The sequence below is a fragment of the Lycorma delicatula genome, chromosome 6, assembly GCF_047948215.1.
Source record: "Lycorma delicatula isolate Av1 chromosome 6, ASM4794821v1, whole genome shotgun sequence".
NCBI lineage: Eukaryota > Metazoa > Arthropoda > Insecta > Hemiptera > Fulgoridae > Lycorma > Lycorma delicatula.
The window spans coordinates 161,743,984-161,764,251 of record NC_134460.1 but is presented as its reverse complement, the minus strand read 5'-3'; the positions used below and the strand labels follow the sequence as shown (position 1 = coordinate 161,764,251).

Here is a 20,268-nt window from a genome sequence, read left to right as displayed (position 1 = left end):
TTCAGAAGATGAAGTTATGTTGAACCTAAGACATCTCTATTTGTGAATTTCATCTACCTGATTATATCTTTAAAATTTACCTGATAACTATAAGAAGATTTTTTTTTCGTTTTTAATTGGCATCGACTAAGTTTACTTCTTGTCATGTCTTTCAATTTCCAGGATGCTACTCCTTGTGATATTTAGGTGTTAGAAAACCCCATTAGGTTCCAATTTAGTGTGTTCTAAAACAAGAATCTTAACAATTTATGTATTACTTAATAATTATTTATACATGTAACCACAAAATATCAAAAAAACTTAGGTTTTGAATTTTTAACTTGACTACTTAGCTAAATTATATAAAATGTTTAATTTTATATAATTTAAAATGTTATATACATTTTTACATTTTATATAGAAAGAGAAATTCAGGGAGGAAATGAAAAGTAATGGACACTTGCTAATAACTCACGATCTGAAAGAGATTTGAATGAAGCAAAAAAGATGTGAAACTATATTTTATTGGCTCCTAGGCTATTTTTTTTTTGTTGATAATATAGTCACTATTTACAGCTATAAATTTCTCCAAACTGAACCAGTTTTTGCATCTTGTTACTGAAGAATTGCAGCAGTCCTTGTGAAATGAATACCCTTGAGTCCCCTGTATAAATTTGGTAAGAAGTATTTCTCAGGGTGCCAAATCCAGTAAATGTGGAGGGTGTAGATTAGGTTCAAATTTCAGCATCACAAGATTCAGCAGTAGTGTTGGGGGTGAGCATTATTATGTTTCAGGGTTATTTGCCGATTGGATTTTTTAACATGACATGCATATCTTTTCAAGTGTTAACAATGTCCGACACTACTTAATGCACTGTCACTATTCCATCCTTTTTACACTTGACTTCATTAGAACAGTTACAGACAAAGAACAAGTGTTCAGAATTTAATAAAAATATTTCTTGAGTTTCAGTAATGATATAGTTATCGCCAGAGAGAGCTAAATGCCTTGAAAGAAACTTAACAAGAGGAATCTCTAATTATAAACATTGATATTAAATTTAGGCATATGTACTGTAGAAGTATAAGTTTTTTTTTGTATTATAGGCCAGAATAGCGTTTCTTCAGGGTGAAAGAAAGGGCCAAGAGAATTTGAAGAATGATTTAGTGAGGCGAATTAAGATGTTAGAGTATGCATTGAAACAAGAAAGGTAACACGTTTGTTATTTATAATAAATATGTTAAAGAATTTTAATTATAAAAACAAGCTTTCTCGTGGCATTTTTGTTTACTTCTTCAGTTGAGTCATGATGTTTCTCTGTGTAGATTGTATTATATCAAGTTAAAAAAAATGTTTAAAAAACTCATTTACTTTTTTTTTAAATATTTTATTTACTTAAAAGACTCTTAACTACTACATTAATTATCTTAATAAAATTTTGATTATTTTAGTAGGAACCATTTAACAGTTTCACAAAAAAGTAAATGTTTTAGAATTAATGAAGGTAACTTATATCATATTCGAGTTATATTTTACAGAATTATGTTACACTTACATGAAGCGAAATTTGTATTCGTAAATTATCAGTATGTTTAAACAATGTTCCTTGCTTTTTTTATGAAGCACTGTATTTTAGAAAATATATCAGAAAATTGTTGAAACCCATGACTTCTTGATGGGAAGATAACAAAAGTTGTTATACTGTAATAATACTTTTAAGCTCGATAAAATTTTAATTCTGTGTTTGTAAATTCAGATAATTTGTGGTTGTTTGGTAAAAATTACATCTATTGTTAAAGGACAGTGACGCAGTATTAGTCATCCTACATCAGGCTTTTGTAGGAAGACAAGGAGTGAAGTAGTTTCCAGTTGCTTTTTCACTAGCTACTGTTACATATCTACTTGCCATACCTCTGAAAGTAGTTGTGATATTCAGTACAAGTGAAACCTTCATTCTGATCACTTACTTAATCTTAGTTGTGTGATAGACATTGAAAGTCCTCTCTGCATAATGATTTCTGTAAGCAAGAGTTGCCTCTGCCATTTATATCTCAGATGCCATAGACACTTTTACATGTTCAGGCATTCTGTGCAAAGCAATAAAGAAGTTTTATTTTTGGGGAGGAAAGAGCGTATTTGATACACATTAGAGGAATGTAATTACTTCTATCGCTACAAATAAATAACATTTAAATAATTAATAAACATAATAGGAAATTCACAAATACTTGCTTTTTTCAAACTAATGTTCAGTTGTTAATAATTCAGACATTAATTGTAAGATGTACTGCATTATATTTTATTTGTATTTTGAACATGATACAAATAAACTTTTCCAACCTATTATGTAGACTATAGTAATGGGTAAAAAAAAAAAAAAGTAGAATGGGAATTTAATATGTTGATGTGTGGCAGGAATTTATGGACTTATTTTTCTGTTGCTTATGGAAGTTAGTTTTTTTGTAGTTAGTGGTTATGTTATTATTAAGGTAGGGTAATTAGTGATGATTATAAATATAAAAATATTAAATGATATATGAATGTCATGTTATAAAATTTATTAATAGAACTATTTGTTTAATTCGTAGAATAATACTTAACTAATGAGAATAATTCTTAGTAAAATAATATGACAACATTCTACTTCATAGAATAATACAGTAAATAAATAAAGTTTAAACAGTGTCTTAGTTGCTATACCTTAAATAATAACATTATTTTAATTTTTATTTATTAAATTTAATTTATTTGTGCTGAGAGTTGATTGTTTCTTAGAGTTTTGAAGTATTAATTTTTTATTATTTTGTAAATATATGTTTACAGGGCTAAATATCACAAATTAAAGTACGGGACTGAATTAAATCAAGGTGATATGAGGCCTCCAGCGATGGATGAGGGAACTCCTGCACCTCCTGAAGTTAATGTCGATTGTGATGCTCCATTTACATCTGTTAGTAATATTAGTTGGAAACAAGGAAGACAATTATTAAGACAGTAAGTTTGATCATCTGTCTTTATTTATAATTCTACTTGCAAACTCTTTTAAATGTTATGAAAGCTATGTTACAAAAGCAAATAATATTTAAAGAAAATTGATTTTGAGGTTTCATTGAATTTATTTTTTTTCATAATACGAGAGTCAAGGAAAAAAAAATTAGTGTGTAATCTTGTGACTACCTAGAATGATAAACAGTCAAGGTTCTGAGTAAAATTGTAGCCAGTAAGTGTCTCTTGCTCGTAAAGTGATTGCTCCATGTCACCTAGGACATTGATTTGCAAAGTCTGTGCCTCAGTGCCCTGGGGAGTTGTAAAATATTACACAGATTTTTCATAATTTTATTTCCATTTTCAATTTGATCTCATAGTAAATAATATTTGGCAGAGTTGAAAAAAATTCTTGGAATTTTGTTATTTCTTAACTTTTGAGGACAATTGAGTTAAAAAATATAACGGGCAAATCACTTATTTACTCTTTGTAGAGGCCTCTCTAAATGGATATTAGATGAAGTAACACTATTCTCACAGTTGTAATAGTTTTTGGGGTATTCCATTTTAATTCAACAAATCTTCAAAACTGTTATTGCATCACGATTTTTGATTTTGATGATATTTGGTATATAACTACCCACCTTGTAGTGGACAAAAAATATTTTTTTATGTTTTTAAAAGATATTTTTCTTGAGTAATAGACTATTTTCTAATTTGCCAACAGTAAAAACAGCCACTTTCATCACTTTTTCCATGAGCTGTAGCATTCTTTTTTTACTTCATAAAGAGGGTCAAAAAGGGCTTTTTGGCAAGAGCAAAGATGGAACTTCATTCATTTTGTTACATTACCAAATTTTGTAATGTTTACTGAAGTTATGTTTACAAATTGTTGTTTTTTTAAATTTTGGGCCCAAAATGAATAATAAAGGGCTTAGGGTAACAGGCTTGTTTTTTTACCATTTAACTCTTAGGTACTAGTTTGTAAAAATTGGACTGTTACAGTGTCCTTAAAAAAAATGGCCGCCAAATTGTAAGATTTTGAAATGACTTATCTGGGGGTTCAAAAACCACATGTGGGATAGGTGGCAAAAATCTGAAATGTTTGCAGTAGTAATTTCTTAAAATCATATAAAATCTATTTTGTTTCTCAAAGGGGTTGACGAATAATGAAGCCATCAAAATCGTAAAAAAACTCTGTTCCTTCTAACAATATATCCAAAAAATTCACATCATGTATTTTTTCAGATAATAATGTAGGCCTGGTATACAAAATATTCTGATATGTCTGTAATGAGATAGCTTACATTCTAGATAGTTTGTTACTTAAAGTATAGCTCATGATTAAACAAACTCATGTTTAAACATTAAAGTTAATAGACATGCGTGGACATGAATGTTTGTGTAAACCTGATTATAAACTTTGTAGAAGGCTTAATTACTGTTTTGATTTCAATGTGATATGCTGTATTGTTGGTAGTGTTAATACTGTGGTTAGGTAATGTTCACTAGTTTATAAAGTAATTTTATTAGCGGTTACCTTATCTTTTATGTGACATCTTTTATTTTTAATTAGAGAAATTTTTATTTTAGCTATATAGAAACTGGGATATGACAAAGTGAGGTACAGTTGGAAGTTTTATAACGTGTACTAACTGTATTGTTATTGTAAGAACCCTTCCATTTTATAAAAACGGATTATGGAGTGTTCAATTGGCATTTACACTGTAACAGTATGTAGCAAATTGACTTACAATAGATCTTCAGTATTGCACCATATTTTAGAGTTTATTGAACAGCAAATAACTGATATCTTTAAGAAGTGAAACAAAAAAATAATATCTGTACTTTTCATTAAACTGAATATCTAGATAAATAAATTCATTGATAGGAAAAGTTTCTCTGACCCATTTAGCTGTCACACTAAACCGGTTAAGAAATCTCTTCAAGAAATATCTTTGATACTTTCAACAAGTAATCCAAATTTAAAATTAATTTTAGGCAGAGCACTGTGTACAAAATGCTTAAACAAAATAAAAAAACCACAAGATGATACAGAAAGCGAACCGTAATGTCAAGATATATTTGATTTGAGCCTCAATGTGTTTTAGTTGTCGGTGAATAAAGCTTGTTCAGAACTTGGCATTTCCCCTGTTAACGTTCAAAAATTATTGAGCAGCGCAAAGGTACCAATTTAAAAAAATAGAGTTAACAAAAATAGCCAAGTCGGTTAACAGTAAATTAAATGATTCCTTTGATTTAAACATTTTTGCAGAAGAAACCTGTTTAGTACCAAAAAATTATGCTGATTTTGGTAGGGAATAAAAGAATTAGTTAATCATTAAAATACAGGAAAAAATGTAAACAGTTAACATCAACACTGGAAAAAATTAATATTTTAAGTTTTTTACCCAGCAGCTGGAGCATTCAAAAAATTGAAAATGAGTTTAGTGTTAGTCAGTATATAGCCCTTCAATCCAAACAGTTAGTTAAAATAAGTGGAATTTATTTAGATAAACTTACTGTAAATAATCTAAAACGACATCATTTTGTTGCAAAGAAAAAGCTAATTTCCTCAGCATTATAAAAGAAAACTTGTTGGAGGGTGAATGTATTGCAATGGAGAGTTCTCTCAAAATTTTCCTTTTGTGATACAGGATGAAGTCCAATCATATCACTGGTCAAAAACTTTTGCCACAGCACGTCCATTTTCTTATATATTTTAAAAAAAGAAGGAAAATTACAAAGCCAGAACTACTGTGTGATTAGTGGGTACTTAAAGCACAATTATTTTTCTGATGTGTTCTCAGCCTAAAAACAAAAAAAAATTAATAAATTTGTGCTACCATCAAGATGATTTTGAAGTCGCAGCCGCATGGCATTTTTTTTGCCTCATACCATGGAAACGGACTATGTGATGGTATTGGTGGAACTGTAAAAAGGACTGTGACTAAAGCAAGCCTTTAAAATACAGTCAATCAAATCGTTACACCTTCTGAAATGTACAATTATTGCAAAGACAATATTAAAAATATAACATTTATTTTCTGCTCTAATAAAGATGTTCAAGAGATTGAAAAATACCTCAGTTTTTGTTATCAGGTAATCACAACAGTCCCAGAAACAAGCCTTTCACAGTAATGTTCCAACAAGTCAGAAATGTATTCTGCAAGTCCAAACGACCTCGGAATCAGAAACATTTACATTAGTATTGGTACACAAGGACACATGTGTTTCTGATTGCTTTATAAGTTTACAAAAACCAAACTGTAAAACTTATGTCTGCTGCGTATACAATGGCAAGTGGTGGTTAGGCAAAGTCATTGAAGTTAAAATACTTGAAAATGAAGAGGAATATCGAATACAGTTTTTCCATTAGTAGGGTCCTGGCACTTCATTCAAAAAATTGAGGGATCATCAAATATGGGTTCAAGTGGGAAATATTTTAAAGATTCTCACACTTTCAGAGCTTTTTCTATTAACTACTGAAAGAGGACACAATATTACACTAAAGATGAATGAGGACTTATAAGTTCTACTCAAAAAAAAAATGGCAGGAGCACCAGTAATATTAGAGTTTGTTTACAAAACTTCCATTAGCAGGAGCAAAATAAGATAAATGTGAATTGAACATCTTCTTAATGTATTTGAATTGTTCATAATTTTGTAATTATTAATCATTCTGTAATTGGCTATTTAATAATTACCAATTTATTCATTCTAATGTTTAGTTTTAATTTTTATAATCTGAAAAACATACATAACATCAGTATTTTTGGATATGTTGTTTATGGTTAGAAGGAACAGTGTTTTTAGCGGTTTTGTCGGCTTCATTACTCATAAATCCCTTTGAGTAACAAAATAATTTTTTTTATATGGTTAAATTACGTAAAAATTACTTACTGCTGCAAACATTTCAGCTTTTGCCACAAGTCTCACATGTGGTTTTTGGGCCCCAAAAATAAGACATTTTAAAAATCTTAGTGATTAGGGGCCATTTTTTTTAATGGACACTGTAACAGTTCAATTTTTACCAACTAGTACTTAAGAGTTAAAAGGTAAAAAACAAGCCTGTTAACCTAAGCTCTTCATTATTTATTTGGGCCCAAAATTTTAAAAAACAAATTTGTAAACATAACTTCAGTAAACATTACAAGATTTGGTTATGTAACAAAATTAATTTTAAGTACACTTAAAGATGAAGTTCCATCTTTACACTTTCCAAAAAGCCCTTTTTGACCGTCTGTATGATATAAAATAAGAATGCTACAGCATTCTTATTGGCTGATGAAAATGGCTGTTTTTACCTGTTGACAAGTTAGAAAGTAGTCTATTAATCAAAAAAATTTTTTTTAAATATAAAAAAATATTTTTTGGCCATTACAATGTGTGTAGTTATTATCATATACCAAATATCATTAAGATCAAAAATAGTGATGCATTGATCATCTATTGAATTAAATCGAATCTTTTTTCAAATTTCCTGGCATTTTGTATTTGTATAAAAGTTTTTTTTTGCATGGTTTAAGTATTGAATTAGTTTTTGTAGGTTATTTTAAATGAATATTGTTATTGTAAAGTCTGTTGAAGTATTTTTTCTTGTATGTAGTTTAAAAAATTATAACGTTTTTATTTTGGATTTTACTAATCAGTAAATGAGTGTTGTGGAAGTGAAATGAAGAGGGCACATTGTCAACAGAAGTCAATGGTAATGTGTTCTATGGGTGAAAGTTTAAATACCGGAAAGGGTGCTACAAAGTTGAAATGCTGTTTAAAAACTACTCATCCCAGCATAGGAAAATTTTGTGAATACTTTAGCAGGAAGCTAAGAGTTAACTAAACGACATTTTTTGTAAGCAGATATTGATACCAACCGATGCTAGCATCTTTAGCATATAGAATTCCAAAATGTAAGAAGCCTCCATACAGTCAATTGCAAATTCATTTATGGCTGCTGCAGATATGGTAAACATTATGATGGGTGAATCTACTGGGAAGCTATTTCCAAAGTGTCTTTGTCAAATAATAATACCATCAGCCGTGGAATACAGTTCAAAGTGGAGGGCTTCGATCGATGATCAATCAACTGAAAAGTTCAATTACATAAAGATGTCTGTTCTGAACACATGACTTTGCTGTATTACAGATTGCTTTCTCATGGTAATGCATTGTCTTGTATGTTGAAGTAGAAGAAATTTATATTTTTCTTATAGGAGAACTTAAGTACACTGAAAATTTTATCAATGAAGATTTTTTAATAAAATTAGCCTGTTTGTGACTTTTTTTGAAAAACTGAATGCTTTGAATCTGTCTGTGTAGGGAAGACACGTGTACATTTTTAAGCCATTTGAGAAAATTTTATCTTGTTGATAATAATAACTTTATTTTATAATTTTAGTAATAAATGAAAGCTGATTAATAACTTTAAAGAAAATTAAATGAAGATGGAGGGTTTTCCCTTCTTCGCAACAATTTTTGACCTCCAATGGTCAAAACAGATAAATATTTTTATCTGTTGTACAAAGGACAAATCCCAACCCTTGTATTTTGGATTATTATAAAATAATGTTTTAGTTATTTTCTTGTGGTCTGTCTGTCTGTTTGTGATATTTAATTTATAATGACAGACACTTCAATTTTGTCAAACCACCTTTTTAATGCATTTCTTAGATTTTTTATAAGTATTGAAAAACAAAGCTTCTGACAACTTTTGCTCAAAATCTTCAGCTTTATTTGAGTTGTCAATTTTCAAATTAGTAGTAATAATAATACTTTTGTTGGTGTGCTTGCATACTTATATTTATTCAATAATTTTCTTATAGTAGTGTAATTCAATTAATTATGATGTAAGTTGTCTTCTTATAAAATTTATCTTATGTAATTTGTGTAATGTGTTTCAAACAAATACAATCTGTTCAAATAAAAATTTTTATTGAATACTTTAATTTAGTAGTCATACTACTGAACCTGAGAACAACTGCACACCTCATAGTGTCAGTAGCGCTTTCACTTTGTTTTAGCCCATCTTCTGCCAATTGCAGTTAAAATTTTATAAAATGCATAATAAAATAAAAGCTTATTACTAGTAGCAATTCAAAATGAAGATTGTGGTTTTGTTATTTTTAAACTAATTGTTCACTGAAGATACAAATAAAAATAATTTTGTTGAACTTCAACAAATCTACATTTAGTCTCGATTTTGAAATTGTTTGTCATTATAAATTATTATAGTTCATGTGAAGTTTGTTTTACATTTTTGTATTATATCATTATTATGAATCGAGTTCTGTCTGTTTACGAAACATAAATAATCTATTTCATTACTTAAAAAAGTATGAATTTTTAGTATATGTAGTATGTCAGTGTTTTTTTTCTACAGCCGTATAATAAATGTAAAATGGCTTCATTTATTTTACTCAAAAAATTAGTGTTAATGTTGGGAAAAATAAAAACAATTATGTTCAATTAGGTGTGCTATACTAATACAGCATACCTAAAATTGACTTGTTGCTGTGATTCTAATCTTTTTATTTCTTCCATTTTTTCAGATATCTTCAGGAAATAGGTTATACAGATACAATAATAGATGTTAGATCGAATAGAGTACGTTCACTGCTGGGGCTGAATAACAATGATGAAAACATGGGAGGTGGAATGGGTGGAACAGGTGGTGTCGGAAGTGGTGGAGGGGTCAATGGTAATGTTGGTGTCGGTCGAGGTGGCACACCTAGAGATAGAAATGAACAGAGCCGAACCGGCCAGTATAATACTGGTCCAAAGAAGGTAAATTTATTTTAAATCATTCATTTAGTGTTAAATTTTGCTGGTTCAGTAATAATACAAGAATCTAGGTTATTTTAGTTGTATTATTATTATAAGATTTTGTCCAAAATTTAATGAATAGTGAAGTCAGCATTGACTTCTTCATATTAATGGGTAGATAGAAATGAAAATAATTTAAAAGGCAAATGCTGATTCATTTATTTTATTGTGAAAATATACTAGATTGAATTTATTGACGAACAATCTAAATTTGGATTTATAAAGATTTATTTATTACTTTACACTTTGCTTGTATTTGCTTAATCTTATGAAGTTTGTAATTAACAATTTTAAGGAAAAAATAATGGATGAGATTGTAAAATTAACTCTTATAATAACATTATTATACCCAGTAAATAATTAATGTTGATTTAACCTACTTATCAGAAAGTGGATGTTGCCTTTTTTGAAAAACTCATCTGCTTCCTTATGTTCCTTCACTGTTCCAAGATATACAAGATATACAATAGTGATTATTACAATCACTGGAATAGTTTATAGTTTAATTAGTGACAGCTGTTGAAAATTACTCAACATCAATACACATTGCACATGTTCCAGTTTTTTCAAACACTTTAACAAAAACAGTTTACCAAACCAGCTGATGTTCTGGAATGTTTCATATGTATGCTGTTATTTTGGTTTTTAATTTGTCAATTGTGTGTGATCTTTTGTAATACACTGCCTGTCTTGCTGCCTTCCATAGAAAGTAATCTGGGGAAGTCCCAGATTAATCGGAGTATCTGAGAAGAAAAGATTAGAAGCTTTTGAAATGCGGTGCTATAGGAGAATGTTAAAAATCAGATGGGTGGATAAAGTGACAAATGAAGAGGTATTGCAGCAAATAGATGAAGAAAGAAGCATTTGGAAAAATATAGTTAAAAGAAGAGACAGACTTATAGGCCACATACTAAGGCATCCTGGAATAGTCGCTTTAATATTGGAAGGACAGGTAGAAGGGAAAAATTGTGTAGGCAGGCCACGTTTGGAATATGTAAAACAAATTGTTTGGGGATGTAGGATGTAGAGGGTATACTGAAATGAAACGACTAGCACTAGATAGAGAATCTTAGAGAGCTGCATCAAACCAGTCGAATGACTGAAGACAAAAAAAAAAAATTATTGGTACAAGATATTTTAAACAAAATGAGCACGTCTACTGTTTTGATACATATTAATAAAGTAGTTTGCTGGATCCATTGATTTTTTTTTTTACAAACTTGGTCTACAAAAATATTACTGTATGAACACCATAATGTAGTACTGTCTACTAAAATACTGTCTACTCAAATTATCATGTTATTAATTTCATATTGTAATCATAATCTGATCTTTCCTTGACTTTTGTTACTAAATATCAAAGAAATTGCAATTCTCTTACCTGTCTACAATAACTAATACAAAAAACGAAAGCAGTAGAAAATATGAAATATTAATTTTAAAAAACCCGGTATCATTAAAAAAATGTCCAGATCAGTTATGGGTGTTGCATAGACTCTATCCTTAACATAATCCCAGAGGAAAGTCTTAAGGAAGTTACTTCTAGTGATGATGGAGGCTAGGGAGTGGGACTATCATGCCCAATCCATTTGCAATGAAATGATTCATTCATTAAATCTCCAACTAGTAATCCTGAATGTGATGGTGCACCATCCTGCTAGAAAACCACCCTAGGTTACAAGATAGTTAGTTAAGGTATAGCAAAGTGTTGCAGCATATCCAGGTAAATGTTAGCTGTTATTGATTGCTCAATGAAAAAGAAGGGACTAATGATTCTATTGTGCATCAAACTGCACCGTACGTATGATATGCGATAACATGTAATGTCATTGCATGATATGCAGTGATACTTTTGCTATCAGGTGCTGGTTGTCTGTATTCCCTTCTAAAATTTTTCTGCGCAGTAATCTGTGATTTTGACTCGTGATACCACAACACACATCACACATTATGCTTTCTCCTGGATTGATGCCACGTTATAAAAAATTTATCTCAGTGCTCTCTTAAAGAAGTGCCCTGAAAGAAAAACTTGATAATTTTTTCTTTCTTTTGCCACAAACTACTCAGCTGTAACCGTAATAAATTTTTATAATCGTGGAATGACTTTATGGTATACTGTACTATCTATGAACCAGCCAAGAGTACAATCTTATCTACATTGAAAGAGTATCACTTGAAAGTACAACAGTTTTTCTTTAACTGAACTTTAGTTTTGAACTTAAATAGTACTAAATCTAGGAAAATCAGAACGATGTCTTTTATTTAAATTATAAATATTTTATCTGAAATTATAATTTCTAATATTTCTTCTCTATTGTAAATTAAAATGTTAGGTTGTATGTATACATTGAAAAAAAGAACCTAAGCTTAACAAATTATGGATAACATGATTTCATCTCAACGGTTGGACATCTACGGTAAACTATCATAAAGAATCCAGTAACACAACTTAAGTTGATGTTTCAATCGATGTGATGACTTATGGTTTTTTTTTTTACTGGGAGTTGTGTGGATTTCACAGTTGCAGTTGGAAAAAACATCATTTGTTCTTTTGATTTATAGTAATGGAAGTTTTTTGGTTCCAGTTATTGTATTTTTGCAGTATAATCTTAGGATAATGTAATGTCATTTAGAATAATGTTTAAGGGTTGTGGGTTGTAGTGAACTGCATCTTTTACAACTTAATTATTCTGCAATAGTGGTGTTGTAAATCAGTAAGTCATAGTAAATAAACTGGTTCCTGTATACCGTTGAATCTGACAATGCTTAATGCATTAGCTAAAAATGTTAAAAGTTTGTCACTGATAATTATTAAAATAATCGCTTTTATTAAAATGAATAAAAACTATTTTTAATATAAGCATGTTTGTTTATTTCAGACACAGCCAACTTCTCTAACAGAAGCAATGATACTTGACACGGAGGCAGCTGTGATGGCTAACTTTGAGTTCCTTGGCCAGACAGATGTAGATTTGGATGATGATGATGAACTGAATGATGATATGGATGAATCAGGTGATTTAGATGACCAAGAAGAAGTGCGCAATGCAAAAAGGAAAACAAAGGTTTGTATAATATATCTAATGTTATTTGTTTACGGTTTTATAAACAAATGGTAAATATATAATTATCCATAGTAAATAGTAAATTATCCTTATTCATTATCATAATCATCATTGTTCATTCCCATTATCAAAGTTAACTTGGGTTGGCCATTTACCATTCTCTTCCATCTCTCCCTGTCTATACACCATTGTACTGTTTTCCCTGCATCACATCTTCTCTCCAACTCTGTCGTCACATTCTTAACCCATCTCACCAAATGTTTGAATATCCACTACAATGAGAAAGTCAGTGCACGGTGTCTGTTTCTGGTAATTTTTTGACTGGGCTGTCAGAAAAAACACGTGTAACCTTTTCAACAGCCAATACAATATACATAAACCAAGCATCTAATATGGCTACCAATGTAAACATACGTTAGGGATAAGTGTACTAACACAAAATAAATTAAAACCATTGTTTAAAAAAAATGTGTACCATTCAATTAACAGATTATGAAAAACCTTGTTGGAGTAATGTCACACCAAATAATTCACTAGTAAGTGTTCATGCAGCCTTTACAGAAAAACAAACTGTTCACAAAGGCCTTCACATTCTCAAAATTTGTCTAGTTGCAATTTTTCCTTTGGAGCTACCGGAAGGGTAAAGTTGCGAATTAGATCCCCTCGCTATCTATGAACTGAAGGTGAAAATTTAACAAGAAATTGACTACATTATCGACAATGTTTTCTCCATATGCCTGTCATTTGAGCACAAGTGCATTGCTGCACAGGACGCTCGTTTCAAGCATCTTTGGTAAAAGTGAAGGTAAATATGTAAACTTATGATAATGCAAATACAGAATTTAATTTGATTCAGTTTACTTATTTATTGCTTTATTTCATACATAATCTTACTTATTGCAACTATATTCAGCCTGTAAGAATAAGTTACTCACAGAGTATAGCTGACATACAGGTTAACATGTTGAATCAGGGTGTTAAAAATAAATGCATTTAACAGGACTAGGCAGAGATCTGGTACATTTAAATTTTTTTCTACTTTTTCAGATTCATTGTAAAATGAATGAATAAACCTTTATTTCTCTTGTTCAAAATATGACATAAAAATAAGAATTACAATATGTAATTAGGAAACATTATACCTGCAAAGAATAACCTGTGTGCAGGCATGAGCCGCTTAATATAATATCTAAAATGGAAATATAAAAATTAAAACTGTTTTTAAAATAAATAGTTGAAAGTTCTTATAAACCCGTGCTTTAAAATCCAACATTCTAGATTTAGTAAAATTGAGGAAATGCAAGAATATGAAAATGGTGTAAATAATATTTATATTTTTGTATACTTATGCTTAATATATTGTATAAATTGGAGTAAAGTGAATATTGTTACATCTGTTATATTAACACTATTTTGTAACAGTATCGAATAATCTTAGTATTAATATTATGACTATTATTATAAATTTACCCTTAATAAGTTGCCCTTCATTAGTTTTGATTAGCTCCATTATATGATTTTATATAAAAACCAAAACATTATTAAGATTGGATTAGAAAAAATATAATACAATTAAAATAACACATCATCCACCTTTCAGCAATAAAATCAAAAGTATTCTTAAACAACATAAATTCAATATAACAATTAAAACTAATAAAACATTAAAAATGGCCCTCAGAAATGCAAAAGATACAATAGAAAAAGAAGATAAGTCAGTATTTATGAAATAATGTGTACAGAATGCCTTACAAGGTAGAAATATATAGCACAAACTAAAAGAAAATTAAACACCAGAATAAACGAACACAAAAGCTACATAAAGAACAGACAGATGGATAAGTCAGTAATAGCTGAACATATTTTAGAAACGGGTCACATTTTCAATTCAACAACTGTAAAATTATTGAAAAATATCTGTCCATAAGTCAACAAGATTTAGATGCATGGGAATCATATTTCATTAAAAATACTGAAAATATCATAAACAGAGAAGCCGGATCAGTAACAAGTAAAATGTTAGATAAAAACCTTTTTAGATAGTTAATAATTGCTTTAGGCCTATAATAAACAAGCGCTATCAAGCCTTTAGTTTGATTATTGTTATAAATATTATCTACATAGACATGTTTGAATATAATTGTTTACTTTTTATATTATGTAAACTTTAAACACATGTAATCATCTCACTTCGTGGTTTAACAACTTTCACCAATTTGAATACAAACCCCCCACCAACGCTTACATATTCCAGCAACTTTTCTTCAACATTGCTCTCAGTAACATGTAGATCGTCGCGGAAGCTACATGATCTCCTTTTCATATTTCAATAATACTGATTGTTATTACTGAAGAAGATGGTTCTGTTATAACTGAAATGGCTATATAGTTTTACACAAAATAAGTGCCAATTTTTGGAAAATTTATAAAAGTGTTTTTATTTGTTGTAATTAGCAAATCAAACTCAAAGTTTAACAAATTTTAGTTGTATATCATTCAGACAGGATAGCAAAAACATTTTTAGAGTAGCGATTCGTACACATTATTTGTCATTATCCACTCGTCTATTTCTTTAAGGAGTTTTTTTTGTTCACTCTGTTATGTATAAATTTAGCAGGAATAAAATTTATTAGTTTAGCAGAAATATACATGAAATATCTTCTTCAGACCAGTGATCATTTTGTGATATTATAAAGGTGATACTAGATGACCTCAGATTATATGATGAATCTTTGGTATTAAAGAGGTTTATATTTTTGTTAATATATAAAACAATGCTTTTGATGCAGAGCTGTCTCATTAGCATAGCTGTAGGGTAAAGTCTGGGCCTATTTAAGGCTGCTTTTATTTTAATTGATTTTGTAGCACATACACTTTATTAAAGCGCACATCTCTTGCCCCAAATGCTAAAGAAATGACTTTTTACAGAAAGATAATTTTTTGTCTTAGTTTAATACGTAACAGATAAATGTTAATGTCTTTTTCTAAATAAACAGGATAAGTTTTGCACAAGAAAATAGTTTTGCCATTTTTGCTATACCAACAAACATATAACTAAACAAAGCTAAACTAAATCAAGATCGGTGTAACCGGTACACCGATCTTGATTTAGTTTTAAATAAAGAAAGGTTCAAAGTATTATATCCTGCTGTAATAAAACAGTATATGATATTAGTTATGATGTAAATGAAATGATACCTGCATGTGATCCTGACCTCTGACCATATAAAATGATCTGTGAATACATAAAATGATTACATAAATGACCTCCATCAATATGCTCATGCATAGCCTAAGGTGTGAAGACATTTGGTGTATGTAATTGTTATACAGCTTGTTTCCTTTCATTTTCTTCTGCCAACCTAATGAAATCTTATGTTCCTTCATGAGGGCATTGAGAATGTGAGCGATCAGTTAATCATGTTTGCCTACTTTTTACTTTTATATTTCGAATTTCATCTATCCCAGCAGTAAGGTCTGGTGATCTAGATGACAAATTTACCGGCCTTCTACATCCAATCCATTTACCAATAAATTTATCATCTAAAAATTGTCTTACTTCATTTGTGAAATGTGTTTGCTTCATCAAGTTGATAGTACATTTCAATTCCTTTCGCCAATAAAAAGCTTTCAAGCACTGTAAGAAATTCATTATATGAAAATTCCAGATACTCCCCTTGGCACAATGTTCTAATATGAAAGTACCTATTAATTGGTTGTTGAACATGCCACACTGTACTTTCACTGAAAATCATTGCTGGAAATTAGACTAGACTACAGCATGTGGGGTCTGAGGGGATTGAAATCCAGGAAAAGTTTTTCATGAAAAATTAAGGCAAGATATATATATATTTTATATCTTACATCTAATATAATTATTATTATATTATTGAAATATTTAATATTGTAATATATGTAATGTAAACATTTTCATTATTACCTTAATGTTTTTTTAAACTTCAACTAATTCTTTATAGAAAACAAAGACTTTTTTTATTTTTTTCTGTTAGAAAGATAATTTTTCTTCAATTTTCAATGGGCATAATATGTATGTAAACAGAATTTCTATAAATTGTGAAGAAAATTTAATTGAATTCAGTTAAATTTTAAATGTAATTTTCTACTTGTTGTCCAGAAGTAAGTGACATGCACTATAAACATGATTTTGTTTGACCCTGACTTCAGAAGTTTAATAATACATTTTATGATATTTTTGTTGGGTTTATATTTCTATAATGATTTGTTACAGAATTTGTTATTGAATGAGACTGATGATGTGGATGCTGAAGCTGAAGAAGTTTTAAATGAATTAAATTTATTGACAGAATCTGAAGATGCCAATGAAATTAGAAATCAAGTTGATCCGGCTGATTGGGGTAAAAATATATTTTTTATCTAGTGATTTGTTAGTTCTAAGGATCACTTGTGATCACATAATAATAATTGTCTGCCTGCTGTACTATTTTTTTTCTGGTTACTACGTCTTGGGGTCCCAGACCTGATATAATATGAATATAGCCCCGAGGAAGACTCAGGAGAAATCATTCACTCCTGGACTTGTTTAACTCTCTTTGTACAGGTGATCTTGACATCATGGAGACTTATGCCATGCCCATTATGTTTGCAGCATAGTCCCATAATATTGTCTGGAGAGAGCACGCCGAATTCTCTCCACGATGCTTCCCTATGCTGCAGGAACAGATTGTACACAAACACTGTGTTCTGTGGTATCTTCCTTCCTACAGTAGTTACATTTCATAGAGGATGTCAATGTCTGCATGCACAGTTAAGGTTTAAAACACTGTGATCAGTAAGGAACTGGGTCAACTCATACCCCAGTTTTCCAGTCTATAGGTAGGTCCATCTGCTCTTCGTTGACTGATCTTATCTCTCCTACTACCTGCTGACTAGCAGTGCCTTTGCATCTGCTTTACTTGCTTCCCTGTACATCTCTCTCTTTTGAATGAGGTAGTTCAGAGCACAAGTCTGGCCACAAACCGATGGCATCATCAGAGATGGTCCTGTACCCTCAGCATACCCAGAGGGAAGTAGCCTTCTTCATTTGAATTGCAAGGGTTCTCCCACTTTCCAGCATGGTGGACCAGACTGGTGCTCCTGCTTTTATTAATACTGTTTAGAAGTGTATATTTATCAAATAACATTTGCAAAAAAAAAGTAAGGTAATTTTTGTTTTCATGAACTTGGAATAAATTATTGTACATTTGTGAGAATAACTAATTAAAAAAGAGAATAATTCTATAAATATGCAAGCCAAAAAATCCAAATCTTTTAAACTTTTATATTTATTGATAGGAAATTTTGTCTGAACATTAAATCTGTTTATTAAATCATGTTTTATTTAATTTAATTTATTTAAAAAGTATTATATTTTTATAATTAATATTGTAGGTGGAAATGTATTCACTGGAGGAGGATCAGCTAATAGAGCAGGAAGTGGTGGTACTGGTTTAGGTGAAGAGGACTCTGCATTGGGGCTTGGAGAGCTAGCCCAGTTGACTGTTAATAATGAAGCAGAAGCTGCTTATGATGTAAGCTGTACATGAACTTTTGCTATACCACTTAAAAATTTATATTGTTTATGCGGATAATTCAGGTTAACAGCCTTATTTTATTTTGGATGATTAGTTATACAATTTCTCTCAGAGCATCTTTGGATAGTCTAAGGTTATCTTTGTTTTAGGTTATATTTGAGTTTCTTTTACTGTTATTTTTCCTTTGATCATGTGTTTTGTTCAGTTGGTATGTAGGTGAGAGATTATATTTACTGTATACAAGGTGCAACCGTAAATTAATGAGACTGATGTGATTGATATAAAAGTTTTACTAAGTTTTTAGTCAGCTGTAGTGCAGTCTCCTTCAAGGTAGTTCCCTTCTGCTTGCACACACTTTCTCAGTGCTTCTGCCACTGCTAGTAACATTTCTGGAATGATGTCCACCAGGTTGGTCTAATGGTGAACTTGTCATTGCAAATCAGCTGATTTCAAAGTCAAGAGTTCTTTATGGTTCAAATCCTAGTAGAGGCATTTACTTTTATACAGATTTGAATACTATATTGTGGATACTGGTGTTCTTTGGTGGTTGGGTTTCAATTAACCACACATCTCAGGAATGGTTGATCTAAGACGTCACAAGACTACAATTCATTTACATTTATTCATATCATCCTTTGAGGTAATACCTTACAGTGGTTTCGGAGGCTAAACAAAAAAAGAAAAAATGTAGTACTGAAATGTGTTGTGGGGTTAAAAACAGCTGTACAAACAATGCAATATGAGATGGCGCATAATTGTGATGAGCAATCCAACTCCTACCAATGTTTGAACGGACATAAAGAACTTGTTTTTGAAGTCTTTTTAGAATTTCTTTGTATGGTCTATATAGTCTGGGTGATTCCTTTGAACACTGTTAACTTTGACATTTGTCTCTGTTCATGAAAGAATTCTCATCACCAGTGATAACTTAGTTCAATAACTCATGGTTGATTTGTACTTGTTCCAACAGATCAGATCAGCTGCCACATTTTTCCATGCATCTTGCTGTTTTCCTGTGAGATTTTTCGGACTATTTTTGCATGCCCAGATCTTTATGTTTATTTGATTGAACATCAATCAGTTCCCTGATTGATGTTCAATTCTTCTGCAATCATTTTCACAGATAATCTTTGATCGATTGTACAATTTCATGCACCCTGGCCGTGTTGATGTCTTTCTGTGAGGTTGATGATCATCCACTGCGGTCTTCGTCTTCAACATTCACCTTAACAAAACATTTTATTCTAATGAAAAACTTAAGCTCTTGACATAACCTCATTTCAAAAAGCCTTCTGAAGCTTACTACAGGTTGCATTTTCACAGAGTTTAGCCCAAAAAGAAATTGTATAACGTTGTAAAATATTTTACAATTCAATTTCCATGACGAGACCAAAACATATGTTCACTTATTACACCACTTCTCAATATTGAAAGGTACAAAAGTGCCACTTAGACTGTTGGTGACGGGAAGATCAAGGTCAAAGATGGAATATCTGTGAAGGCTGCAGAGTTGCCACATTTTTCTAAAAAAAAAATTAGCATTATTATTTTATTGTTGCACCTCATTTTTATGCTCTATATATTTCATCTAATGTATATAATTATTTATGTTAGTTGTTTAGGTTTTCTTATTTAAAAAACAGTAATATAGTTTTAATCTATTCCTTTATTTATAAGCTGAACATTTTTACTGAAATTTCCTTGTTACACTTCCATTCCCATATCTGAGCATTTGACATCTGCAGCTCAAAAATATTGAATAATAGGAAAATGCTATAAGTTTTTGTGCTCTCACCATGCTCATTTTTCAGTTTGGTCTGACCTACTTGAAATTAGACTTCATTAGGTGTTTTACCCTTCATTT

At 30.3% G+C, this 20,268-nt stretch overlaps 1 protein-coding gene across 1 annotated transcript in view; it reads left to right on the top strand.

Moving 5' to 3' along the window:
* The window catches only part of Cka (Connector of kinase to AP-1), a 54,142-nt gene that overhangs the window by 9,308 nt on the left and 24,566 nt on the right, over positions 1–20,268 (top strand). Inside the window, exons 2-7 of the mRNA XM_075368921.1 lie at positions 1,087–1,190; positions 2,804–2,974; positions 9,514–9,748; positions 12,667–12,852; positions 17,102–17,228; positions 18,262–18,401. Coding sequence (XP_075225036.1) covers positions 1,087–1,190; positions 2,804–2,974; positions 9,514–9,748; positions 12,667–12,852; positions 17,102–17,228; positions 18,262–18,401 — 963 coding nt within the window. The remainder of the gene's footprint in view (positions 1–1,086; positions 1,191–2,803; positions 2,975–9,513; positions 9,749–12,666; positions 12,853–17,101; positions 17,229–18,261; positions 18,402–20,268) is intronic.